Here is a 27,663-nt window from a genome sequence, read left to right as displayed (position 1 = left end):
GTCCCCCCGCCCCTCCCCTGCTTGCGCTCTCTCAAAAATAAAATTTGCATTAAAAAAAAAAAAAAATCTCCTGAGGCCAGGGCCCCAGCCCGAGGTCTAAGCTGGTCTGGGGTGGGACCCTGGCCCAGCGTGTTCGGTGAGCTTCCCAGGTGACGCTGGCACAGGCGGGGCTGGGACACTCCAGAAACTCCTGGTACTCCATGGCCCCGGAGTGGAGCCCAGGATGCGTGTCTGTCACTGGGGAAGCTTTTCATCTAGCTTTTCATGATGGAAACTTCCGCGTGTGCACATACGTAGCCGGCAGGGTATCACCAACTGCCACGGACTCTTCACCCTGCACCGCGTCGTAGGTAAACATTTCAGCGTGTATCTCTGGAAGGCAGGGCTTTAAACGTATTTAGTAACTTGTTATTTTGAAATAACTTGACTTACACAAGGTTGTAGAAATGGTAGAATGGCTGTCTGCCCTTCTCCCCAGTGAGAGTAGGTGAAAGAGAAGAGTTCTTCTTTTATTGCATTTTCTTAAAAAACACATTTTTTGGGGGCGCGTGGGTGGCTCAGTCGGTTAAGCGGCTGGCTTCGGCTCGGGTCATGATCTCGCGGTCCGTGAGTTCGAGCCCCGCGTCGGGCTCTGTGCTGACAGCTCAGAGCCTTGAGCCTGTTTTGGATTCTGTGTCTCCCTCTCTCTGCCCCTCCCCTGTTCATGCTCTGTCTCTGTCTCAAAAATAAATAAACATTAAAAAAAAAAACACATTTTTTTAACGTTTATTTTTGAGACAGAGAGAGACAGAGCACATGCAGGGGAGGGGGTAGAGAGAGAGGGAGACACAGAATCCGAAGCAGGCTCCAGGCTTCGAGCTGTCAGCACAGAGCCCGACGTGGGGCTCGAACCCACGGACCGCGCGATCATGACCTGAGCCGAAGTCGGATGCTTAACAAAATGAGCCACACAGGTTGCTTTTAAACAGTAAACCATTGCTACTGCTATCTGGCCTGAAAGCATTAATAATAATTGTTGGATTTCGTCAAGTTTTCCAGTCACCCATTGTGGCTGCAACGCGGCACATCTTAACATTCTGTCCTTCCTTGTATATTAGCTGGACCACTTCTATGCAGAGACACTTCCCCTGTGGGGAAGTTCCTTTAGAAAAGGTGGGAAAATGCTTGTCTGCCCATCTTCTCTTCTCAGAACAACGGCTTGCTTCACTTGTGTCTTTTCACGCACGAGGCCAGAGAGTTGCTCTTTTTTTTCCGCGTCCGTGTGAGATTGTGTATTTAAACATATGTGATGTTGAAATGGATGTTAAACAGATGTCTCAGTCCGTTCTACTTAGGATCCTGATTGTGACTCACACTGTCCCTTTTTGGGCTAATCGGAGTCACTTCTGGTTGCTTCTCAGGTCTTGGGGCGCCTGGGTGGCTCAGTGGGTTAAGCGTCCGACTTCAGCTCAGGTCACGATCTCGCGGTTTGTGCGTTCGAGCCCCACGTTGAGCTCTGTGGTGACATCTCAGAGCCTGGAGCCTGCTTTGGACTGTGTCTCCCTCTCTCTGCCCTTCCCCTGTTTCCATGCGTGCTCTTTCTCCCTCCCTCCCTCCCTCTCTTTCTCTGTCTCTGTCAAATCTAAATAAAACATTAAAAATTTTTTTTTAATTTAAAATTTAAACTCCACCCGAATTTAGCTTCCTTGGTATCAGGCTTATCTGGTATATTTCCTGCCAAACCCCTTTGCCAAGGAGACTCTGGGAGTTAAAAACAAACAAAAACTTGATGCCCTGGTCCCACCCTCAGCCAGCTTAATCAGAATCTCTGGGAGGTGGGGACCAGGTACAGGTTTTTTTTGTGTTTTTTTTTTTTTTTTTTAAATTGCTCGCAGCCTGGATGGAAAACCACCAAGGCACAACGTATGTTCTCGCCTGGCTCTCCCGTGCTGTGTCTCTGAAAAAGGGCTAGAGACCTCATCCTTGCCTGGCGAGCGCCCTTCACCAAAATGTGTATTTCAGAATGTCGACCTCCATGTATCTGCTTGGAATGGAAAGTCGGCCCTTGCTGGCGGTCACGGAGGCTCCATGCTGACATCACTCTCCTGGTCTTTGCATTATTGTTGGATTGTGTCGGTGACTTCCCATTGCCCTTGGGATGAAGACCCAAATCCCTTACTTGGCGTCCAGTGTAGACTGGTCAGCCCCCTCTTAGTTCCTGGAATAGGGTTGTGTTCCCTTCTGCCACGGGGCCTTTGCACACACACCCTTGCTGCCAAGACTACCCTGCCTCTCCCCTTTACTTGTCATCTTCTACTCTTCAGAGCCCAGCTCGGGGATGCCTTCTTTGACCTTCGTCAGAGAGATCAGCCCCCGTCCGCTTATCCGCTCTCTTGCTGTGAGCTCACTAAGATACCAGTGATCCCACCGGTAATACTGACCTATCTTCAGGAAACAATCCTCACTGCAGTTGTGGTTGAGTGCCCGCTCGCAAGATCCTTTGATTAATGGCTCTTTCCGGACGCTGCTAGGGGCTCATAGTCTGTTTTCACCACTTGCCTGGCAAGGTCATCCCATCTGTCTGTTCCTCTGTGTCTTTATCTCCAAAGCGAGGATGGTGCTTTTATCTCCTTGGTAGGCTGGTTCTAAAGATGAGATGAAATCGTTTGCATAAAGTACTTGTAACACAGCTCGCTCGCAGAGAAGTTAGCAGGTGTTATTCCTACCCCTGTGCACGGTGGGCTTCCTGACGGCAGGGATTGTGTCTGCTCAGATTTGTGTGCATGGTGCTAGGCATATAGCAGGTGCTCAGAAAATACTTGTTGAACGAATGAGTGAATGAATGACTGGGGTAACTTCGGGGGACCTGGGCAGCACCACCGCCACTGGGTCGCGGTGGGGATTTAAGAGGGGGCAGGGATGTGGCACACTGTACCACCTTTGCACATAGTTTTGGGGTGCCAGTCCTTGGCGTGAGGGTGGCTGCTGGTCATTTGAGAGGAAGACTGGTCACGAGCGCCGGCCCAGATGAGAAGATTAACGGATCATTTCTCTTTTCCTCCCACCCTGTGTTTTCTCTCCGCTAGAATCCCTGCCCGGAATCCAGTGCCTCCTTCCTGTCCAGGGTCACCTTCTGGTGGATCACAGGGTAAGGCCAGGCCGGTGCTCTCCCTCCCTCACCCTTCCCCCGGGTACGAGCGTGCCTGCCGGGGGCCCGGGTCTCAGGTGCTGACCCTGCGCCCACATGCACGGACTCGAGTTGTGTGAACCATGAATGGCTTGCACCTCTGCTCACGGCTTCACCTGGGGCCCTTACAAGCCTTGTGCTCTGAGCTTTCAGATTTGGGTACTTTTTTTTTTTTTTTTTTTTTTTTTTTATGTCAGGTATAATTACCAACATTGGCATTGTTTCAGACCCCTTGCTAGCAGAAAAGTAATACCCGTGCTCCGTAGGAAATGTAAGAACACGCATAGATCAACAAGCAGAAAACACCCAAGGCAACCACTGACAGCGGTGTGATGGGCTCCCCTCTTGTCCTTTTTGGGGCACATTTTTTTCCTGCACGTCGTCAGCATCTTACCTGGGATTATTTGAATCCTTTTCCCCTCTGATAAGTCTGGTTCCTTGTCTTTATAAACTTTTCCCAAATACCTTTTTTTTTTTATTAAGTAGCTTTCAAATTACTGTTAAGAAATAGCTTTTTAAAATTTTTTAATGTTTTATTTCTTTATTTACTTACTTACTTTTAAGTTTGTTTCTTTTGAGAGAGACCGAGAGAGCAAGCCAGGGAGGGGCAGAGAGAGGGAGAGACCGAGAATCCCAAGCAGGCTTCACGCTGTGAGCCCAGAGCCCGACACGGGGCTCAGTCTCACAGACTGCGAGATCATGACCTGAGCTGACACCAAGAGTCAGAGCATTAATTTGAATGTGGACTGCGGGCTCTGCCATCATCGCTCAAATTTCTGATTTTGGTAACGGTGCTCTGGCTTCTGTGACAGCGTGTGGGTTTCCTTATGGGGATACACACTATTACAACCTAGTCTGAAGTGTCTCAGAAAAGAAGTGTGTTTGTGGACGTGTGTGTTTATGGCTAGAGACCCAGAATGGCTCAGCAGATGTGGCAAGATGTAAGGAGCGGTGAAGCAGGCGGAGGGCGGACTGGGATTCTTTGTGCAATTCACGTGATTTTCCTGTGACTTTGGTATTAATTCAAAATAGCAAGTTACAGTGATAGGTTTACTTTTTATTATGCAAGTGTTCAAACACGTAGAAAGATTAGTCTAATCAGTCTCAATAAACTCATCACCCACATTTGACAATTATTAATGCTTTGCCACTTGGCCTTAAAAAATAATTTTTGGGGGGGCACCTGGGTGGCTCAGTCGGTTGGGCATCCAGCTCGGCGCAGGTCGTGATCTTGTGGTTTGTGAGTGTGAGCCCCGTGTTGGGCTCTGTGCTGACGGCTCAGAGCCTGGAACCTGCTTTGGATTCTGTGTCTTGCTCTCTCTCTGCCCCTCCCGCACTCATGCTCTGTCTCTGTCTCTGTCTCTCTCTTTCAAAAATAAATAAATATTAACAAAAATTTTATTTATTTTTTAATTTTTTTTTAATGTTTATTTATTTTTGAGACAGAGACAGAGCATGAACAGGGGAGGGCCAGAGAGAGAGAGGGAGACACAGAATCAGAAGCAGGCTCCAGGCTCTGAGCCATCAGCCCAGAGCCCGACGCGGGGCTCGAACTCACGGACCGTGAGATCGTGACCCGAGCTGAAGTCGGACGCTTAACCGACTGAGCCACCCAGGCGCCCCAAAATTTTAAAATATATATATGTTTAAAAGAGTTTTTTTAAAGGTTATTTTATTTTGAGAGAGAGAGAGAGCTGGGGAAGGGCAGAGAGGGGGGGAGAGAGAGAGAATCCTAAGCAGGATCCACGCTTAGTATAGAGCCCCACACAGGGCTTGATCTCACGAACCACAAGATCATGACCGGACCTGAAATCGAGTCACACACTTAATTGACTGAGGCGCCCCCCCCCCCCCCGCCGCTGCCCCCAAAATATTTTTTAAGCAAATCAGAGCGATTGTAATGATCTCTACCTTAAATAGTTTGTGTCTCTAAAAAATGGGGCCGTTTTGCCCTGGGCGGCCTCACAGAATTAGTAGTGATCATTTAATGTGCCCGTATGTGCCATACGTATTCCACTCTTGCCAGCTGTGCACTGCCCTCGGCCGCCCTGGCATGGAGAGCGGGCTGGCATGGCAGGTGTCGGCAGCGAGGGTCACCCTCCTCTTCCTCTCCAGACTGTCATCACCTCCCCCTTGTGTTTTGGCCCCAGGTTGATGGTCCGGGGCTACCGCCAGCCCCTGGAGAGTGCTGACCTCTGGTCCCTGAATAAGGAGGACACCTCAGAGCAAGTCGTGCCCGTTTTGGTTAAGAACTGGAAAAAGGAGTGTGCCAAGTCCAGAAGGTAAGTGTGAGCCTCTCTGCGACGACCTGACCACCCCCTTTCCTGCCGCCTCTCGCTGATTTCATCGTCCTGGGCAAAAGCTGCTTTACTCCTCGGAGCCAGTTTTTGCTCATCTGCAAAATGGGCACGAGTTGTACCTGTAGCGAAGGCAGTGTGAGTAGGAAAGAAGAGAGAAAAATGTGCATCGAACAGTGATTGGTTCTGTTGGCTCAGCAGGTGTGTGCCCAGCCGCACTCCCCAAGGCCGCCCCACTTTGCCTGCCTCGCTCACAGCATCTGGCCTCCTGGGTGTTCTTGCTGTTTTACGTGTTTTTGCTTCAACACACCATGCCCATCACTTCCGCGGGTGTTCAGCCAGAGAAGCCCCCATCGAGGGTGCTTTTGACTGTGCTGGATTGATTGATTGATTGATTGATTGATTTAATGTTTTTATTCATTTTTGAGACAGAGACAGAGCATGAGCAGGGGAGGGGCAGAGAGAGAGGGAGACACAGAATCCGAAACAGGCTCCAGGCTCCGAGCTGTCAGCACAGAGCCCGACGCGGGGCTCGAACCCACGGACCGTGAGATCATGACTTGAGCTGAAGTCGGACGCTTAACCGACTGAGCCACCCAGGCACCCCGACTGTGCTGGATTTAAAACTAAAATAGACGTTAGTTTTTCGATCCGAAGGCGCAGAGGGTTCTGTGTAGCCCCCTGTCCCTGCACCTGCACAGCTTCTGTGATTATCAGTATCCCCCACCAGGTGTATGGATGAACCTACACCTGGTGCGTCATTATCCTCCCCGAGTCTCTAGTTTGCATTATGGTTCATCCATAGCGTCCTCGATTTTCGATGCTCCTCCCACATAAGCTGCATGCCATCTCATGACCTCTTTTCTCGGGTTACTTATTAATTTTTATGTTTATTTTTGAGAGAGAAAGAGACAGACAGACAGAGTGGGAGGGGGACAGAGAGACACGGAGACAGAATCTGAAGCAGGCTCCAGGCCCTGAGCCATCATTATGAAGCCCAACATGGGGCCTGAACTCATGAGATCATGACCTGAGCCGAAAGTTGGACGTCCCACCGACTGAACACCCAGACGCCTCTGTTCTCAGGTTATTTTGGGAATCAGGCCAGGGCCTCCCCAGCACATTCTTTAATTTCCTCAACTCTGAGACATGTCAGTTGTCTGATACATCATTACGTCACGTGTCAACAAAAAAGGAAAATGGCTGTCATACTAAGGTAGGTCGTTGGCCCTGTGCACCCTGGGTCCAGAGGAGCCGGTTGAGAAGCTGTGAGTGACTTGGGGCAGCGGCTGGTGGCTGTAGGGGCAGAACAAAAAGCGGCTGTTATCAGTCCTGTGGTTTTTATGCGGTGGACCTGTCGTTGAGTTGCGCTGGCAGACGATGGGGCCAGCCTGGTGTGTTGCATCTGCCTGAGAGCAGTTGGCCCTCCCAGAGAGAAACCCTGGACTTGAGGTCTGGTTCCTCACTCCGCTGCTGGAACACCCAGCGTATAGGTCTTGGGTCAGGCTGGACTGGTGGGTGGGAATTTGGGACGTTGGTGCCATCGGCCACTGGGACGTCAGCAGAGGACCTTGTGACTCTGAGCTGGTGGCCTGTCCGTGGTGGCCATGGACACGGGAGAAGTTTTCTTAGGGGAGGCGTGTTGAGCGTGAGTCTCTGTGGGTGAGCACGGTGAGACGGGAGGTGTTTTCTGCACATCCTGCTCCTGCTGAGTCTGGTGCCCGTGACCCGCGTGAAGGTTCTCAGGCCCAGCTTCCCTCGCAAGCCCTGGCCGGTGGCATCCTTCGTGATGAGCAGGTTGCTGGAGACGGCGTGGGAGAGGTTGCGAGGGAGGCTCCGCGGAGGGAGGACTGGGCTTGCACAGGAAGCTCTGTCTACCTCCGGTCTGGCCCTTACTGGATTCGTTCAGCATATGTGATATCTGCTGATCATGTGTAGTCTTTTCAGACCCTCGGGGTTTGGAGAGGCTGTCCCTCAAGTCCCTTCGTGCCCTCCTCCCCTGTTTTGTACTCAGAGGGCTTTTGACGGTTCAGTGAGATCAGCATCATCCGATCACCCCTGTCCTAGGCCTGGGTAAATGGCAGGCAGGTGGAACTGCACAAGTTGTCTTTCTTTTGTGGGTGCGGCCACGGGCTGGGCGCTCCCATCTTGCCTGGGTGGGCGAGGCGAGAGCGGGCGCCTCAGGCTCCATCGTGGGCCACGCCCCAGGGGCGTCCCTGGCTGTCTTCATACCCTGGCCATTAGGGGTTCTCAGCACGGGGGCTCAACGCCCTGGGTCATTGGCAGATGGGTCACTCGCTCTGCTTCCAGAGGCATAAGCCAGATCTGGCACCTATAACCTCTGTGAAGTGGTGGGCGATTGGAGAGTCCTGTTCTGAGCTGGAATTTCTCGGTGTGGCCTTTTGTAGCAAGGCCTCTCCATTTCACCAGGAAACAGGATGCAGGTGGGAGGGAGAAATTATAGAGGGGCCCCAGCAGACCTTGTGGGGTGATGGATGTGTTCCCAATCTTGGCTTTGCTGACGGTTTCACAGTTGTATGTATCCCTACATGTCAAAACTGACCAAATTGTATACTCCCGTGTGTGGAGTTTATCATACATCACTTAGACTTCAGTAAAGCTAATATATTAAAAAATCAGAGTGTTTAAAGATTGGGTGGCTCAGTTGGTTGAGCTTCTGATTTCGGCTCAGGTCATGATCTCACGTTTCGTGGATTTGAGCCACGCATCAGGCTCTGTGTTGACAGCTTGGAGCCTGGAGCCTGCTTCGGACTCTGTGTCTCTGTGTCTTTCTCTGACCGTGCCCTCCCGCCCGCGCTCACATTCTGTCTCTCTCTCTCAAAAGTAAATCTAAAAAAACATTAAGTAAAGATGGGGTTGAGTATTTTGCTCAATTGTCTTTGTTTTATAAAGAAATGCAACAGAAAATACAAAAAAACAAAACAAAGCACCAACATACACATGTTGAAAAGTGGTTCTCAACCTTTCAGACTCATTGCTGCCTTGAGAACAAAAGATTTTCTAACACTGATACAGTTACTTTAAGGTAATATATCAATAGAAATAACCCACCCACACATCTAAAATTTTTTAAGTTAGCAAAATGCTTTTATTAGACTTTGTTTTTTATTTTATTTTTTTAATGTTTATTTTTGAGAGAGAGAGACAGAGTGTGAGCGGGGGCAGGGGCATAGAGAGAGAGAGAAATAGAACTTGAAGCAGGCTGTAGGCTCTGAGCCATCAGCACAGAGCTCGACGGGGGTGGAGATCATGACCTGAGCCGAAGTAGGATGCTTAACGAGACTGAGCCACCCAGGCGCCCCTCTCCCTCAACACGAAAGAAAAACTGAAGTACAAGCGATTTGTAGTGAGACGGCATGTATTTCAGTGAGTAAATGCTCAGGTGCACGCTGGAAAAACAGAAAGGAGAGTCACCGCTTGTCCCACTGTGGAGGATGCTCTGTGACAGCTGCTGTTCCCTCCACATCTCCAGAACCAGTGTCAGTCACCCTCACAGAAGACGTTTTACAGAAAGTGGTGGCCAACACTTGACAAAGTTCTGAACAAAATGCAGTGTTCCCTTAATGTCAACAATAGTTGCGTTCCTGAAAAAATTTGAGGTATATTTAAATTTGCAAACAAAACCCCATAAAACACTACACAGTGTGGATTTATGTCTAAAAACAGAGTTAGATTCCGGGCTTAGGTCATTTCAGGCAAGCTCTTCAAGCTACACCGATTGCTGTTGGGATCTTTTTTCGGGGGGTGGCGGGGGACTGAAGTTCTGTCCGTCACAGAAGGTCTGCTGTCTGGCTCCATCATTGACTGAGAATGTGGAATTTGCAAAACAACCCTCTCTTTGAGAACCTCTGGTTTTGAGGAACCGAAAGCATTCAAGAAACAGAAAACTAGAAAAGGGTAGGAGAGTAGGGGAAAGATCTTGAGTCATTTGGATTCGTAAACAACACATTTAAAATCCTGCCTGGGCTACAAGTTTCGAGGGGCTGTGCAGGTGTTTCCCACGCCCATTGTGGTTTCCAGAACTACTGTTCTGTGTAATGTTCCCTCTGAGTGAGTATGTGCGTTAGGTTTGTAAAATCCGTTCCCTGAAGTTGTAGGTAAAGTCTGCCCTTCTGTGTTCGATTGGGTATTTATTACAGGTCAAACACCATGTTCAGAGTACATCCAGAAAATGTGCAAATTTTAATCGAACTAAGACTTTTTTTTTCTTTTACTGTTTATTTTTGAGAGAGAGTGAGCGAGCACGAGAGGGGGGACGGGGAGACCCAGAAGCTGAAGCAGCCTCCAGGCTCTGAGCGGTCAGCACAGAGCCCGACATGGGGCTCGAACTCACGAACTGCCAGATCATGGCTTGATCTGAAGTCCGACGCTTAACTAACTGAGCTACCCAGGAGCCCTGAGCTGAGACTGTTTTAAGTTTGAGATGTGGCCTCTCCTGAAGCCTTGAAGATGAATGACAAAGTCATCTGTAGCTCCTCATTGCTCTTTGGCTGATTCCAGCCCCGGTGAGGCTGCTTGCTCCCTGTCCCGTTCAGATTACCCTGAAGTTCTTGGTGTTCTGGGAAGGGCTGCCAAACCTCATTTCAAATCCTTAGCTCCAGGCCTTGCCCATCCTCTTCTCCCCATTCTCTCATCCTGCGTGTCTGTGCTTTGACATCACCTCCGGGAAGCCCCCCGTGATAGCACCCCTCACACAGTCTTGAGAAGTCATGATTGCTAATCCTTTTTTCTCATGAGGCTCTGTGGGGCTGTCTCCAGCGGTTGGCCCAGAGCCATGTGTTTAGTTCATTAGTGGACAAGTGACTGATGGGCATCTCTACCTACATTGGAATCCGATCCACAGAGAAAGTCCCTTTTTCTTCTGAGCCTTCAGCCTCTCTACCCTTTTTGGTTCCCCTGCTCCTGGGAAGTTAGTTTTCTCCTGACTCAGACCTTTCCCTTCCAACTTTCCTTTCCCCTCCCAGCCTGAGCTCACAGATGCCCTACTTGCTTCCTCTCCCCTCCTGGAGTGCCCGCCTCCTTTGTGGGCCTCTTTTTTTGCTGCATAGTTTTCTTTCTTGGCTTGGCCTTAGCTGATCGTTCCCACTGTTCTTGACCTCTCCCACCCGGGCCTGAGCTTTCCTCCTTCTCTGCCTGCCCAAGATCTTCTCCCAGACCCTTTGGCACCTGTCTCTTGGCCTCCGGAAACAGCCCTGGGTCACCAGCAGCCCACACAGGCCCAGGGTCAGGTCCTGGTTAGGAAGTGGTGCAGAGAATGAATGGAGAGGGCCGAGCCACTCCCTTCCTGTCTGGCTGGCCCTCTTGTCTTCCTTGCCAAGGACGCCTGTGTGTGCTAAAGAAAATTCTGAAACTCCTAGCTGGAATCCCAGCTTTGGGGGCGGTCAGTAAAGGGAGCAGGAAAGACCTTGTGTGGTGACATTGACAACGGGGTTGGTGGAGGGATATATCTCCCCTGCAAAGATGTCCGTGTCCTGATCCCCAAACCCTTACACGGCAAAGGGACTTGGCCTGATAGGATCCCCAGGGTCCTTGTAAAAGGAGGCAGGATGTCAGGGAGAGAGAAAGAGAGGATGGTCTGTAGTTGGCTTTGAATTGGAGGAAGGGGCCACAAACCAGAGAAATCTAGGTGGCTTCTGGAAGCTGGAAAAGGCCAGGCAACAGATTCTCCCCTAGAGTCTCTAGAAAGAAGGCCACCTTGTGGGCCCCCTTTAGATTTCTGACCCCCCCCCCCACCCCTGAACCACGAGGCAATAAATTTGTATTGCGTTAAGCCACAAAGTTTGTGGTAATTGGTTACAGCAGTTTTACCAGAGTTTAGGTTTTATTCTGGGTGCAGTGGAAGCTGTCAGGGGATGATCTGTTATCAGGAAGGTCCCTCTGGCTGCTGTGCAGGGACTTGGTTGTCAGGGAACAAGAGTGGGAGGAAATGAGCGAGCAGGGAGGAGGCCCAGGGGGTGGTCGCTTGCATGGGCCAGAGGCCGTGCACATGGAAAGGGTGGATGGATGTCCGCACACATCCCGGGAGGGAGACGGACAGGACCCGCGCCTGGTCAACCCAGGAGCATGGAGGAGATTCCCGTGTTTCTGACCCTTTCCTGGGGGTTGGGGGGTGGGGAGCCAGCCAGGGTGGGTTGGAGGGCTGTGGTCTCCAGCAGAAAGCGGCAGGTGGTATAAATGGTCAGATGTGGCATAGATGTGACAAATGCAAGTCCTCTGCAGTTGAGCGCTGTTCAGTGTCCTCCCGCCATGGAAGGAGTTTGCAAATCACAAAAGTTGGGTTGGGTGAGGATGCGCCGTGTGTTTCGGGGTGGAGCCCACATCGGGCCATTGGAATGTGTTGCCTTGACTGTAATTTGGGAGATGGGAGCTGGGGTGTGTGTCTCTCGCTGTGTAACGTATTCCCCCGTGCGTAGCAGCTGAAGATGAGAGCCAGCATTTACGATCTCACACGACTTCTCTGGGTTAAGGATCCAGCCGTGGGCTAGCAGGCTGGTTCCGGCCCAGCGTCTCTGGAGGTTGTGCTTGCCAGGTCAGCTGGGGCCACATCATCTGAAGGCTTGACTGGGGCTGTAGGCCCTGCTTTTAGTTTGCGTGTGGCTGGCAAGTCAGTGCTGGCTCTTTGCAGCGTCTCACCATGGGATCTTCCCCCATTTCCTCCTCCTGTGGTACTTGGCTTTGCCCAGAGTGAACGACACAAGAGAGGGCAAGACGGAAGCCACTGTGTTTGCCGTGACCTGATCTCAGAAGTGGCCCGCACTCCACTGTTTCTACCCTGTCCTCTTCCCAGTAGAAGGGGACTCCACCGGGGCGAATGTGAGGGTTCCAGTTTCTCACATGGTTGCAGACACTCGGCATTATATGACTTTCTGATGATCCACCGAGAGTGGACGTGAAGTAATATCTTTCCTGTGGTTTTGGTTTGTGTTACCCGGATGACTAATGAGATCAAGCAGCAATTCACGGTCATTTGCGTATCTTCTTTGTCTTTTTTGAAATTGGGTTTTTTTTTTTTTCCTTATTGTGTAGTGAGAGTTCTTTACATGCTCTGGTTACAAGTCCTTTATCAGATATTTCCTTTGCAAGTATTTTCTCTCATTCTGTGGGTTGTCTTTTCACTTTCCTAATTGTGTCTTTTGAAGCACAACATGTTTTTGAATGTTTTATTTGAGAGGGAGAGAGAGAGAGAGTGCGTGCGCACGCGAGCGAGCATGCACGAGCACGGGAGGGGCAGAGGAAGAGGGAGAGAAAGAATTGTAAGCAGGCTCCGTGCCCATTGTGGAGCTCGATTTCACGACCCGGAGAGCATGACCCGAGCCAAAATCAAGAGTCAGACGCTCAACCAACCGAGCCACCCAGGCGCCCCCAACGTGTTTAATTTTGACCACGTCTAGTTTATCGTTTTTTTTCTTTTGCGTCTGCGTTTTGTGTCATTTTTCAGAATCCGTTGCCAAATACAATGTCATGAAGATTTTCACATGTTTCCTTCTAAGAATTTTTATAGTCGTAGCTTTGTGTTTAGGTCTTTTTGACCCATTTCGAGTTGATTTTTGTACGTGGAATGAACTAAGGGTCCACCTTCCTTCTTTTGCATGGCTGTCTGGTTTCTCCGTACCACCTGTTGAAAAGATTATTCTTTTTCCGTTGAACAGTCTTGACACTGTGGATACCCTAAATCAGTCAGGTTTATTTCTGGTTCCACTGATAATGTGTGTGTCTGTGGTTCTGTGTGTGTGTGTGTGTGTGTGTGTGTATGCCTATCTTGATTAAGTTTTGAAATCGGGAAGTGTGCATTCTCCAATTTTGATTTCCTTTTTAAAGATTGTTTTGGCTGTCCTCGGTCCCTCAAGTTTTTATATGAATTTTAGAATCTGCTTGTCAGTCAACTTGGATTCTGATCAGAGATTGCATAGAATCTGTACATCACGGTGGGGCTGGCACTTTTCAGTGCCTTTCACATATATGAACACACTGAATTTTCCCAACAGCCCTGTGGGGTAGACTCGTCCCTGCGTCCCCATTTAGCAGATGAGGAAACTAAGGCCTAAAATGGTGAAGCCACTTGACCTCGAAGTCACAGAGCTGGCTGGCCAGGAGCCTGCGTCTGTACTCCTAACCAGCATGTTCAGCTGTCTTTCTGCCGTGACTGGTTTTCTTTGGCTGGGCCCCCCCGAGGGGGTGGGGTGCCCTGACCCTCCCCGCGGCTGGCCGGCCCAGTTTCAGGAAGACCCCAGAACCGCTCCACACTCCTTGTGTTCCAGGCAGCAGGCAAAGATCGCGTACTCCTCCAAGGATCCCGCCAAGCCGAAAGGGAGCTCCCAGGTGGACGTGAATGAGGAGGCCGAGGTTTTGATTGTCAAGTCCCCTCAGAAGGGCCGGGAGCCGTCTCTGTTCAAGGTGTTATACAAGACCTTCGGGCCCTACTTCCTCATGAGCTTCTTATTCAAGGCCCTCCATGACTTGATGATGTTTGCCGGCCCGGAGATCTTAAAGTAAGACCCCTTCCCTGCCCGCTGCATGAGTCTTTGTGTCCTTGACCTTTCACTTACGGTACCCTAACCTCTGCCTTGGGGTCACGTGGCCTGGCCCCGTGGGCTTGAAGCCAAGCCTCTGTGCCCTGACCCGCTTTGCCTCATGCTTTGCTCGAATACCATCCAAGCTAAGGCCACTTGGGTTGCAAGGAACAGAAACGTGCCAGGCTTCCCTGAAGCCGAAAGAGGCAAGAGAGAGGATTATCTGTGGAAACCAAGGACAACAGAATGAGCCAGATCGTGTCGCACTGCAGCCTGAAAGCAGAAAGTCAGAGAGGAGCTCCCTTCTCTCCTCTCTCTGTTTGCCTGTCTCTTTCTGTCTCTTTGGGGCCACACGTCCCTTCTCTCCGCTTTGCTAACGCCGCCTCTCACAGTCTCTGTTTGGTCACCTCTGGGTGACTGTCCGGTGATGAGACTGGAGGCGCGGGGCGCCCCGTCGGGAGCAGGTTCAGGCCACCCGCGCAGCCCCGTCACCGCCCTGGGTCTGTTTTCCCAAGCGTAACACTCAGGAATAGCGCCCGCCCCGCCCGGCCCGGACACGGTCGAGACGCTGAAGTCCCTGCCGCATGCGTCACGGCGTTCCTTCCTCGCCCCGCAGATTGCTCATCAACTTCGTGAACGATACGAAGGCCCCGGACTGGCAGGGCTACTTCTACACGGCGCTGCTGTTCATCAGCGCCTGCCTCCAGACCCTTGTGCTGCACCAGTATTTCCACATCTGCTTCGTCAGCGGCATGAGGATCAAGACGGCCGTCATCGGGGCCGTCTACCGGAAGGTGGGTGAGGCCAGGCCTGGCGCACGGGCCCGGCCGTGGCCCCAGACCCTGCGGGGGGGTGGGGGGGGGCTTGGCCGGGTCGCCCCCCTCTCCCGCCCCTCCCGGGACCACCGTGGGGATGCCGAGCCCGGCTTCTGGAGCGGCAGCGTGAGGGTGGCCCCTGTGACGTGGCGGGGACTGACCCATCAGGTGCGAGACCTTAGCAAAGCTGATTTCAGCCGTGGGTGTGGGGCATCTGCTTGGGGCCGTGTCGGCCACGGGCAGCTGGATTTCTTGTTATGTTTCAAATTTTTTAAGTTTACTTACTTATTTTGAGAGACACCAAAGCAACGTGGGCAGGGGAGGGACAGAGAGAGAGAAGCTGGGAGCTGATGCGGAGCTTGAACTCACAAAACAGTGAGGTTGTGACCTGAGCCGAAACCCAGGGTCAGACGCTTAACCGACTGAGCCACCTAGGCGCCTGCGTAGCTGAATTTCTTAGGTGGCACCTGACATGGGAAAATCCGGGTTCACATCCTGTCTCTGCTGTTGATACTCTGGGCTGCTTCTAACTCTCCATTTGCACTGAGCAGGACGTCCTTTCCCTCGATAGTGGAATACATAGGATTTGTACACATCCAGCTGGTTTTGTTTTTGTTTTTTAATTTATTGTGAGAGAGAGAGCGAGACAGTGCGCGCAAGTTGGGGAAGGACAGAGAAGAGAGAGAGAATTCCAAGTAGGCTGTGCAGTGTCAGCACAGAGCCCGATGCAGGGCTCAAACCCAGGAACTGTGAGATCATGAGCTGAGCTGATCTTGGATGCTTAACCAACAGAGCCACCCAGGCGCCCCTGTACATCCGGCTTTAAAGGAATTTCTTGGTTCCTTCATTTCTTAGCTTCTGGGGCAAAGACACTGCTTGAGCAGGGTTGACAAGAGACTGCCTAGGAGACAGTCAGGAACCGTGGACTGGTCATTGGTGCTCAGCCCTGTCTGTAAGTTAGACTCCCCTGGAGACCTTCCAAAACCCCTGGTCCCCAGGCTACACCATCAACAAACAAAATCAGGATCTCTGATTTTGGGTGGGACCTGGGCACCAATGTTTTTTTTTTTTTTTTTTTTTTTTTTAATGTTTATTTATTTTTGAGACAGAGAGAGACAGAGCATGAACAGGGGAGGGGCAGAGAGAGAGGGAGACACAGAATCCGAAACAGGCTCCAGGCTCTGAGCGGTCAGCACAGAGCCTGACGCGGGGCTCGAACTCACAGACCGTGAGATCATGACCTGAGCCGAAGTCGGATGCTTAACCGACCGAGCCACCCAGGCGCCCCGGGCACCAATGTTTTTTAAACTCCCCAGGTAATAGTGTGAAACCATGTTTGCGAACCAGGATAATTTTATCCTTCCAGGAGATGTTTGGAAAATGTATGGAGACAATTTTGGTTCTCTTAACTGGGAGTGGGGCCATCTAGTGGGTAGAGGCCATCTAGGGGATGTGGTGAACACCCCACAGCGCACAGGTTGGTCCCACAGAGGAATACCCACCTTCAAATGTCAGTAATGCCAAAGTTGAGAAGCCCTGACCTTGACCTTGCTCCTTGAGTGTTCTCTGCAGACGAATGGCATCTGCATCATCTGGGAGCTTGTAAGAAATGCATAGCCCCAGGTTCCATCGCCGTCCTACCAAATCTGAAACCACACTGTAAGTAACTTCGCGGGTGATGTGTGTGCACCCTGAAGTGTGTGAGGCCCTGGTTGAGGCCATCTCTGGGGTCCTTTCCATGTTGAAGAAGTCAGGGCGAGGCAGTGAATGTCATTGGTAACAGCGGGAGCTTTGCGATGGGACAGACGAGGCAGCGAGGGAGGAGAAAAGAGAGTGGGCTTTCCACTCTTGAGCCGTCTTCTTCCTTCGCAGGGGCCTGGAGGGTGAGTCCCGGGCTGTCTCCTGCCACCCTCACCTTCTTCCTCTCTCCTTTGTCCTGCAGGCCTTGGTGATCACCAATTCAGCCAGAAGGTCTTCCACGGTCGGGGAGATCGTCAACCTCATGTCCGTGGATGCCCAGAGGTTCATGGACCTGGCCACGTACATCAACATGATCTGGTCAGCCCCTCTGCAGGTCGTCCTTGCCCTCTACCTCCTGTGGCTGGTGTGTGTTTGACGTCATTCGCGTGGTGCAGAGGGAGGGACCGCCACATGTGGGCAGCGGGGGGTGAGGGAGTGGGTGTTCGTAAACAGAACCTCTGTATTCCTTGCCGTCATTCACGTTTTACTTTCTGGCCTGTTAGACAATTGGTGGATATCTTATCCCTTCCCTTGGTCACTGGGTTTATGCCCTTTTTTTTTTGGTGGCATGACAATTGTTTGCGTTTGTCTTTTTTTGACAGTGCATGTAATTAGTAACCTCACAACATACACACCGTATGTCTCCTACTGTATCCTCCCAAACACTAACCAGATTCCCTTTATTCACTAGTCCTAAATTGTGTTGGTCAAGATTCTCTGAGTTGCAAGGAAGAGAAATGGATTTTAAAACAGTCTAGGCAAATAAAGGGAATTTTGTGGGTGCGTGCAACTGCAGAGTGCAGAGTGCAGAGTACAGAGTATGGCTTCAGGCATGGATGGATCCAGGAGTTCAAGCAGTGCCATGAGGACTCAGTCTCACCCTTCTCATCATTTCTTGGCCCTATTTCCCTCTGAGTTGACTTTGTTCTCAATGGGATTTCCCTCAATGGCTTCTATCCCTTTAGGTTTATATCCTCTTTACTGAGAATGGTGTTCAAGAAAAGAGAATATTGCATTCCTCCTTGCCTCAGCCAGAGTTTCATGGAGGACTTAAGTTGATGAGATGCTCGTAGCCTAACCTCTGCCTTATTCTTTGTCACCTCTGAGCCTTTTCTTCTGCCAAGAATTCCTTTCCCTCTTTCTTTGCTAAGGATGCAGTGCTACCCATCGTTTAAGGCTGTGGCAACTGCCACATCCACTAATTCCTTTTTTTTTTTTTTCTTTAAATTGTTTTAATGTTTATTTTATTTTTGAGAGACAGAAAGAGAGTGAGCAGGGGAGGGGCAGAGAGAGAGGGAGACACAGAATCTGAAGCAGGCTCTGAGCTGTCAGCACAGAGCCCAACATGGGGCTTGAACTCAAGAACCATGAGATGGTGACCTGAGTTGAAGTTATTAGCGCTTTACCGACTGAGCCACCCAGGCACCCCACCACTAATTCCTTTTCGTTCTCAATGAGACTAATTTCTTCCTTTTTTTAAACCCGCTAACTTTAGTATAGGAGTTCCTGTGATATTACATTCTGGAATAGTCTTTTGCTGCTCAGTGTACCAGCCCCTCCTCTCCTGATAAATGTGTCGGTTACTCACGGGCTCGGTGTCCTTCTTGTCTTATTTTTTATTTCCCACGACTGCAGTCCCACAGGGCCCTGGTGCCTAATAGGTGCACAGTGACTTATCTGTTGATATGACTATAGTTTACATTTTTTTGGTCTGTTTATGGAGCAGATGAGGGATTATAAATTGTTTCTGGTAATGAAACTTAGAAGTAAATACCAGAATCTAAATGTCTTTTTGGGCCTACATCTTGGGGTATCCACCTCCCCAGAAAGCACAGCCCTGGGTGAAATATTTCTGGAGCACATCTTTTAGAATTGGCCTTCAGGGCTCATTTATAAAGCATGAGGAAAATGGTTTTGTTTCAGATGAGGGTTGCTGAATGTGCTATTGACATTTGGGGTCCGATCATTTTTTCTTGTTGGGGGACTAGCCTGTGGACTGCAGGATCGTCGAGCAGAGTCCCTGGCCTCTTTGCACAAAATACCAGCAACACAAATCTCTCTCCGCACCCCCACCCCCACCCCCATGCCGCTTGGGACCCAGATGTCTCCAGACATGGCCTCATGTGTCCTGGGAAAAATTCTTCCCTGGTTGGGAGTTACTAGTTTAGATAGAAAATAGGATTTCTCGGGGCTCCTGAGTGGCTCAGTCAGTTGAGCATCTGACTTCGGCTCAGGTCCTGGTCTCACAGTTCGTGAGTTCGAGCCCCACGTCAGGCTCTGTGCTGACAGCTCGGAGCCTGGAGCCTGCTTCAAATCGTGTCTCCCTCTCTCTCTGTCCCTCCCCTGCTCCCTCTCTGTGTCTTTTTCTCTCAAAAACAAAAAGACATTAAAAAAGAAAGAAAGAAAATAGGATTTCTCTGTTTGACCATCACAAACACTGCATAGGATAGCGATGCTGGAGTGAGCTCAGGAGTCAGACTGCTTGGGTTCAAACCTTGCCTCTTGCATCGTCAGCTTTGTGACCTTGTTACTTGATGTCACTCCTTTGGAAATTGGTGATGGTAACGGTACCTCTCATCACAGGGATGTTGGGACCAAGGAATGAATCAAAGCAGGTGATGTTCAGAGAACAGTGCATGGTATATAGATCTGCCCAGTGTCTTTTCATTACTATTTGCTGTCAGAGTTCATTCTGAATGCTTTAGGTGGGTGGTAGAAATCACCTTCATTCTCAAAGGTGGATTAATCGTCCCTGGACGGAGATATGTCACAAACCGTCTGGAGCAACAGCAGCATTTTTGGGGAGAGTAGGACTGTTGTCCCTGAGGGTGATTCCCAAATGCCGAATGGGGGAAAAAAAAAAATCACATCACCCTCTGGCTCCATCTGTGTGTAGCTGCTGAGTACATGTGCACTGGGCCAGTTTCTCAAGCTGTTTCTTTTTAGGTGTAGAAGGTACAAGATGTAGATCTGTGGCTTATCCTGACCTCTTAATCTGGCTGTCGATCCCTTATCTGCAATTGTGATAACAGAACAAGTCTGCCGCCTCTTATCTACAAATCCCCAAATCCAGAAGCTCTGAAAGTTTTCCTTAATTCATTTGGTGCCAAAACCTTACTTGAACTGATGTGAAGTACTTATGATCTTGATGATCTCTCTCAGTGTGAATACTCTGGCTTTGATGCTGGAAAAATCACTGTATTTGATTATGGAGGGCACTGCCAGGGCCCCAGTGGGCGCGTAGGGACACGCAGGTGTCAGCGGTCCCCAAGACCCCGCCAGGCTGACGAGTAGCTAGGAAGACTCATGGCCCTGATTTGTACAGCAGGATGAGCAGAGGGTAAAGGCACAGGGGGCGGAGTCTGGGGGAAGCAGGTACAGACTTCCAAGAGTCCTGTCCCATCAGAGTTACACAGGATGCACTCAGTTCCCCAGCAGCAAGTTCTGACAACGTGTGAAATGTTACCAGCCAGGGAGGCTTGATAGAGACCGGACGCCCAGGGTTTTTATCGGGGGCTGGTCACATAGGCAGACTCTGCCTGGCACAAACTTGCAGAAGGCAAGGGGCGGGGGGTTCCACGTAAACCATATCGTTTGTACTAAGAGTTGAGGCCCGGTGAGCCCCTCTTACCAGTCCTGAGAATGGTGGCAACCCTCCCCAGATCCAAGCTCCCAGATCCCAGCCAGGGGCCAAATTTGTAAAGCAGGCCTTTAAGCAAGATAAAGCACCAGGCTGGCTGTGTTAACTCTCTTCTGCTTAATGTCTCAATACCTTCCTAAAGTTCTAATTTGCGAAGCTCCTCTGGACCCCAGGGTCTCAGATAAGGGGCCTGCATGCTCTTAAAGGGGTTGTGGGACCCCAAGAGATGCTCAGGAATGAATCTGAAAGTTCCTAACAGCCCGTCACGGGGTAAAAGTGACGCAGTTGTCCTGAATGCACTGGGCCAGGTCTGCGGAGTCCCTGTGGAGGGGCTCAGCTGGAAAGCCCTGTGTTGAAGGCCTGTGTTCTCTTCTGTCCTTAGAATCTGGGCCCCTCCGTCCTGGCCGGAGTGGCTGTGATGATCTTCATGGTTCCCGTCAACGCCGTGATGGCCATGAAAACCAAGACCTACCAGGTAGGGTGTCTGCCTCCATAGGGCCCCACGCGGAGGCCCTTGCTGGACGCCTTTCCATTTGGATTTTAGCCGAGTTCTTTCTGCCCAGGCCCAGGGGTTCTCAGCCTCACATCCCTGCTGGGATCCCCCGAGGAGTTCTCGCAAATGCTGATGCCTGGGCTCTTTTTCCGGGATTCTGATTCACCTAATATGGATAAGGCCTGGGCATCACTTCTTGAAGCTTCCAGAGTGATGACAACGGACAGCCAAGGTTGAGAACTCCCAAAGTAGTTAGGCCTCACAGGCCAGTGACAAAAATCACATCCGTGGGCCTCCGAGAATTCCTTATTTCCCACGGAATTTAGTCATTTATGTGTTTTATGTGCATTTTCAAGAGTGGAATAAAAACTAACCTTGACTCCCCGCCGCCCATTACCTTATGCTAGCCCTTCCACTGTTTTCAGAAATGCTTCTTAACTTTTAAAACCTCCAAGTAACAACAGCGCATGCCTTTTCCTTATAAAAGATGTTCAGTGGATACACAGTGTGTAGATTAAAAGGGAATGCCCCCTTCCCTGCTCCCTCAGTCCCAGTGAACACACCAAAGCAAAGCCTTCTAGAACTTTACATGTATTTATAGAGAGATCTCATTATCTAGTTGGGTCTGGTGTGTTTTTTGTGTGTGTGTGTTTTGTGCTATTACCATCATATATGTTTATACACCGACCCATTTGGCCAGCACGGTTTTAGCATTTGTCACCGTGTCTCAGGGATCCTTCTGTGGCGTAGTGTGGAGCCTGACTTCATTCTCTTGAGCTGGTGCGAGATGGTCCGAAACAGAGAGGGGTCGAGGTTTTTGTCTCTCATCCCCTATTGATGACTATTTATGATGTGCCTGTGGGATTTCAGCTGAGAGCGCTTGGCCACATCAATGACGCAGTAGGAGAGACGCGTCCCAGGACCTGGGTCCTGTTGGAAAGAGGCCTCAGCAGGTGCGGGTGGGAATAGGGTAAACAGTGAAGGGGCTCTGTCCCTACGGCCCTCCCTTGAAACCACTTCGGTCACTGGCTTCTGCTTCCCGTGACAAAAAAAAGAAGCGTCCTCATCTGTGACCCAGGAGTGACCACGGCACTTGTGATAGGTTCTCGAGAGCCTTCAATGACTAGGTGCATGTCAGATGCATCTGGAAAATGCCAGATGGTATTAGCAGCATTTAACAGTGGTATGGCCCAGTAAAGAAGCTAAAAAAATGGAGGGGAAAATAAGTCCAGCATCATTATCTGTCTTGTGTTTGGATCAGCAGAGTAGGACCCCTGCCTTTCTTCTTTCCTGGACACCTGCTTCGCAAATCTAAATCTGATTGGTGTCTCTACGTCCAGCGGAAGGGATCCAAAGCAGTTTTTTCTCTGGTGTAAAAGAGAGTAGCATACATAAGGATTGCAGGGTCGATTCCCCACCCTTCTGGGTTGGCCTGGGGCCAGGGCCAGAAGTGAGCCCCTTGCTGTGGTGTTGATTGCTCCTGTCTCCAAAGGTGGCCCACATGAAGAGCAAAGACAATCGGATTAAGCTGATGAATGAGATTCTCAACGGGATCAAAGTGCTAAAGCTGTACGCGTGGGAACTGGCCTTCAAAGACAAGGTGCTGGCCATCAGGCAGGAAGAGCTGAAGGTGCTGAAGAAATCGGCCTACCTGGCAGCCGTGGGGACCTTCACCTGGGTCTGCACACCTTTCCTGGTGAGTGAGGCCAACCTGATCCCGGCCCCCCTCGCTTTATGTTTTGTTGTGTTTGCAAACCTACATATTTTTAAAAGGTCACGAGTTAGCAGGGCCCTCTCCTCCCACTCCCTTCACAAAGTGCTCCCTCCCCACAAATTTATGTTATTCAACAGCACTCAGTAGCTTCCAGCCCAGGGACACCCCAAAGTAGCCAGTTCAGGAACTGCTTGCTGGGCTCACGAGATAAGAAATTTGTGCCAGAATGTCAGTCAGGCTCCCTGCTTCCTTCCCTGAGAGCGTCTTCCTAAGAAAGCAGACCAGCTGAACCCAGTGGTGTTCTTGGTGCCACAGTTGGGCTACATTACAGTGTCAGCTTCTGATCTCTTGCCGGCTGGTCACAAACCGTAGAGGTGGCAGAGCCAGACGCACTGCACAATGTCCTTGTTTACTGTCTGTCTGTCTCCACTAGAATGTCAGCTCCGGGAAGGCAGGGACTGTGTCTTCTCTGTTTATTGCTACACCCTCAGTGCATACAATCGTGCATAGTAGGTGCTCGACACATACTGGTCATTCACTGTAAAAACAACAACAGGTGAAACGATTCAGAAAGTCCGAAGATGAAAATATATTGTCTTCCCTTCCATCTGTCCCTTTCCTCCAAAGCGACAGTTTCATGTATCTTTTTAGAAAAGAAATATTTGTGGATGTAGTTGCTAAAAAAAAAAAATATTTTTAATATATTCAAATAGAGTCATACATACTTAGTGTTCTATACCTCTTTTGTACTTTGAGATATGACCATTTTGTGCATTCACATCTGCTTCATCTGTTTATTTATTTTGGAAGAGAGAGCGCACATGAACGGGGGAGGGGCAGAGTGGGAGGGAGGGAGGGGTGGGAATCCCAAGCAGGCTCTACAACGTCAGCACAGAGCCCGATGCAGGGCTTAAACTGATGTACTGTGCGATCATGACCTGAGCTGAAATCGAGAGTCGGACGCGTAACCGACCGGGCCACCCAGGCGCCCTGCTTCATCTGTTTTAATGAAGCGTGGATGTTCAGTGCATGAATGTGCCAGAGTGGACTTAAGCGATCTCTTATTGCTGACTTTTTAGGATAGTCCCTGTTCTTTGCTATTATGATCCGTGTTGCATTGAATGTTCCAATATGCAAGTCTTGAATCCTTTAATGGGTCTTTCCCTGGCTGGCCAACTTTGAAAGTTTAGAGACAAAGTTTCTACCCCTAGACCACGAGACCATATAAAGATGGGCTGTGGAAACCCCTTAGGCACAGTGCACTGTTACGAATAGTTAAGAATAGGGGCGCCTGGGTGGCTCAGTCGGTTGAGCGTCCGACTTCGGCTCAGGTCATGATCTCACGGTTCATGAGTTCGAGTCCCACGTCGGGCTCTGTGCTGACAGCTCAGAGCCTGGAGCCTGTTTCCGATTCTGTGTCTCCCTCTCTCTCTGCCCCTCCCCCACTCACACTCTGTCTCTCTCTGTCAAAAATAAACACTAAAAACAAAAAAAAAAAAAGAATGGGGCACCTGGGTGGCTTAGTGGGTTGAGTGTCTGACCTCAGCTCAGGTCATGATCTCCCCATTTCATGAGTTCGAGCCCCACATCCGGCTCTGTGCTGACAGTGCAGAGCCTGCTTGGGATTCTTTCTCCCTCTCTCTCTGCCTCTCCCCCACTCACACTGTCTCTGTCTCTCTCAAAATAAATAAACTTAAAAAATATATAGTTAAGAGTCATGCCCCCGGGTTCATTTTTTTTGTGTCTTTATATTTTTAATTATATCATGATTATCTTAATGCTGTCCTAATAATGACTGTTATTTCTCAGCCCTGTTGGCGAATATATATTCTTACGGGAGGTTTCTGTGAACTGTAGTCACACGTTTTCATAAATGGGAAGCTTTTCTATTACAGTATTATCAGCTTCATTCGAGTCACAGGTGGAATGTTTAAGGAAAGTCTTGCATTTTCAGGGTGTGTCAAAGTGTGTTCCTTTCGACGCTGGGTTTTTCATCAGGCTCGACTTCATGTCTCCCAGAGTCTGAACTCGCCCAGGAGGCGGTGGGGTGGAAAGCAGTGAGGATCCAACTCGAGCCCACATCAGAGTCACCTGGGAGGCTTGTTGAAACAAGATCCAGTAGGTCTGGGTGGGGCGTGAGTATTTGCATTGCTGACGGGTTCCCTGGCGTTACCGATTGCCCTTGGTTGGGGTCCACACTTTGAGGAGTGGAGTAGATGCCCACTGTTGACAGTGTGGTGAGGCCCAGTAGCATCAGCATCGCCAAGTCGCTTATTAGACATGGAGACTCAGGCCCTACTGCAGACCGGCCTAAAACAGGATCTGAATTTACTGAACACCTCCGCCCCGGACCCAGGTGGTGGGTACACACGTTGAAGTTTGAGAAACGCTGGCAAAAAGCAGAAGTGAGCAAACCTTTTCTACAAAGGAGCAGTTCGTGAACGTTGTCGACATTCTGAGCCATCCAGCGTCTGCCCCAACTCTTGTCGTCTGCCAGCGTGGCCGTGCATAATACCTCCATAAACGGACGTGGCTGTGTTCCTGTAAAAATGTATTTATAGACCCTGAGATTTGAATTTCATGTCATCTTCCTGGGTCATAAAATACTATTATTTTGATATTTAAAAAAAAATGAATCGTGTAAAATGGTTTAAGCGCGTGGGCCAGACAAAAACAGGTGTGGAACCCTGGCTTGGAGTCTGGATGCCTGCTGAATTTTACTGCCAGCTCACGGTGTGCCCTGAGGCCGGTCAGTCTACCTCCCTGCCTCTGGGTTTTTGCAAAAGAAACACGAAGGGGTTAGGCCACAGGGCTTGTCACGTGTGGGCCCCTGCTTGCCCCCCGCTCCCATGCCCACCCTGGACATCCCCAGCCAGTCATGGGGTTCTCTCCCAGGCGGCCCGCCAGGTGATTGCTGTCAGCTGACTACAGTTGGCACACGAAGTGACATCTTTTAGCTGTTCTGGGACTCCACGTTCTGTTCGATCCTTTCTGGCTCACGTGCGCCAGCCTTCTGGGCTAGAAGGTTCTGCCAGCTCATTCTTTCAGAACACTCGGTCTCCCTAACTTTCTCCAGGTCTCTGACAGCTTTCTTTGGTTTTTAGAAGTAAAAAGTATTCGAAGACTGGATGGTGGTTATATAGGGTGTGCTTTTGATTTTTTTTCCTTTAAACTGTTAAATAGTTTCTGTGTGTTTGTAACTATTAAATAATTCTCCTTTGCACAGGTGATACTCATTTTTTTTTAATTTTAGTTTTGCCTATTTTGAGAGAGAGAGAAAGAATGCAAGCAGGGGAGGGGCAGAGAAGGAGGGAGACAGAATCCCAAGCAGGCTCTGCGCTGTCAGCTCGAACCACGACATCATGACTGAGCCAAAATCAAGAGTTGGACGTGGGACCCCTGGGTGGCTCAGTCAGTTAAGCGTCCAACTCTTGGGTTCAGTTCAGGCCATGATCTCACAGTTTGTGAGATAGCGTCAGGCTCTGTGCAATGTGACCATCACAGGTGTCTCCAGACTTTGTCAGGTGTCCCTCCAGTTGAGAACTGCTGGTCTGCAAGGAAAGGCACAGCCTTTTTCCTCTTCAGCCCTAGTCACTCAGCTTCTTTTTTTTTTTTTTTTTTTTTTTTTGAGTGCACAGAAAGCCTGTGCATAAATCAGCATAGCAGTGACTATACATAATAAATGTAATTAAACCTATGCATCTCTTTTATTTACTTTACTTTCTTACAAGTGATGGCAAATCATAAAGAAATCCAAGGCGTTTTGAATTGTACTTTTTGTTTTTTTTCTAATAGGTAAAGATCTGCAGCCAGGGGGAGTAAGTGACAGGGTTTTTTTAATCTGTGGGTTTGGTTAGACTTCGGCTGGGGAAGCCTTTTCCCATGACCCTTGGTTCTGGTCCTCTGGTCCTCAGGTTCTCTGACCCAGTGTATTCTTTCTAGCTTGTCCCTGTATGTGCTGACTTTTCACTTCATGTCTCCTGCCCTAGCGTCCGCCAGAAAGCCATGGCCCAGGAGATGCTTAAGAGGGGGACTGGCTTTTCTGGACCGTGAATTTGCCACTCACTACGGGGGAGTGGGGATGGGGAAAGGCAGGGGCAGCGGGCTTCCAGAGGCGGAGTCCATTAAGCTGCTGGGCATGAAACCGATGAGCCTGGGTGTCACTTGGGGACCGTGGCCCCGGCTCAGACACCTAAGCCTCTGACTACATTAGGATGAAATATGTAGCGTTTGGTTCTCTTGGAAGGTGTTGGCCTATTCTTTCCACTGGCGAATTCCTGTGCTTCAAGAATGATGAGGTGTTTACCCCCCAGTAGGGTTGATGGAAGACAGAGGCCTAGGGAGGTCAGACAGGAGCAGGGCTGACATTGTGGCGGGATTAATGGGCCTGTTTTTCTGAAATGCAGAGCCTGGCATCTATCATGTACGCTTAATGCACTTTGCTAAAATAGTAGCCCCAGGCAGCCGTCAATATTTAGCATTTTTTGTCTTAGAAGATTTATGAGCTTTTCGCCTTCTACTTACCCTGTATCTCCCTTCGTTAGGACGATTATCATTCCATATGGCAATTATTCTCTGCTGATCAGATCATCCGTGGGCCTTATCTTTTTTTTTGTTTCCTCCTGCTTGTATCTCTGGGCACGTGGTACACATTCATTAAATGTAATGTGGAGGAAAACCTGAATGAGTAAAAGATTTGAATAAGCCATGTTAGGAACTATTTTTCAATTGGCAGAAACCTAACTCCAACTGACTAAAGTTAAAAAAAAAAAAAGTGGGATTTTGAAGTCACAAAATTGAAAAGCATAGGAAAGTGCTGGTTTTGAGCATGACTGGGGTTTCAGGAATGGCTGGATCTAGGTATTTCAAAGGGAATGACCCCCTCTCTGTCTCTCAGCTCTGCATTCTCCATGGGGTTTTCTTTCAGGCAGTTCATTTATGGCCAAAGTCACGTCCTGATACTCGGAGAGATTTTGTTTCCCAAAAGAAAATTGCAGTATTGTAACCAGAAGCAGGAATGGATGCTGGGCAGACAAAAAGAACACAGGTCCACACACACAAGAGGAGTTGGGCTGGAGTAGATGGGCTCACCTGTGAGCTGCATTTCTCAATGTGGAAGCACTCTTAGCTCTTGGAGCGGCACCCTTGTTCTTCATTGCTTGCAGAAAACTCCTCACCTCCTTGACTTTCACCCATTACAAGGCTGTGGCACACTCCAGCCCCCAACTCGCCTACAGCCCCAGTCTTTGCGCTGACCTCACTTGCCT

At 49.8% G+C, this 27,663-nt stretch overlaps 1 protein-coding gene and 1 long non-coding RNA gene across 3 annotated transcripts in view; one reads left to right on the top strand and one right to left on the bottom strand.

Annotated features, from left to right (window-relative positions):
• ABCC1 (ATP binding cassette subfamily C member 1 (ABCC1 blood group)) overlaps nt 1-27,663 on the top strand; it is a 141,858-nt gene that overhangs the window by 58,889 nt on the left and 55,306 nt on the right. For both annotated transcript variants that reach the window (XM_078440284.2, XM_078440283.2), the window contains exons 6-12: nt 3,066-3,127; nt 5,317-5,448; nt 13,743-13,973; nt 14,611-14,788; nt 16,752-16,913; nt 20,572-20,664; nt 22,175-22,378. In XM_078440284.2, coding sequence (XP_078296410.2) covers nt 3,066-3,127; nt 5,317-5,448; nt 13,743-13,973; nt 14,611-14,788; nt 16,752-16,913; nt 20,572-20,664; nt 22,175-22,378 — 1,062 coding nt within the window. The remainder of the gene's footprint in view (nt 1-3,065; nt 3,128-5,316; nt 5,449-13,742; nt 13,974-14,610; nt 14,789-16,751; nt 16,914-20,571; nt 20,665-22,174; nt 22,379-27,663) is intronic.
• Nucleotides 22,641-27,614, bottom strand: LOC132689127 (uncharacterized). The gene is made up of 4 exons (XR_009614873.3): nt 27,488-27,614; nt 26,921-27,075; nt 24,812-24,937; nt 22,641-22,934 (listed from the first exon to the last, which is right to left on the bottom strand). It is a non-coding gene; the product is annotated as an uncharacterized LOC132689127 (long non-coding RNA).

Source organism: Panthera onca, chromosome E3 (genome assembly GCF_046562875.1).
Source record: "Panthera onca isolate mPanOnc1 chromosome E3, mPanOnc1 haplotype 2, whole genome shotgun sequence".
Lineage (NCBI taxonomy): Eukaryota > Metazoa > Chordata > Mammalia > Carnivora > Felidae > Panthera > Panthera onca.
This window is presented reverse-complemented; position numbering and strand designations above follow the sequence as displayed.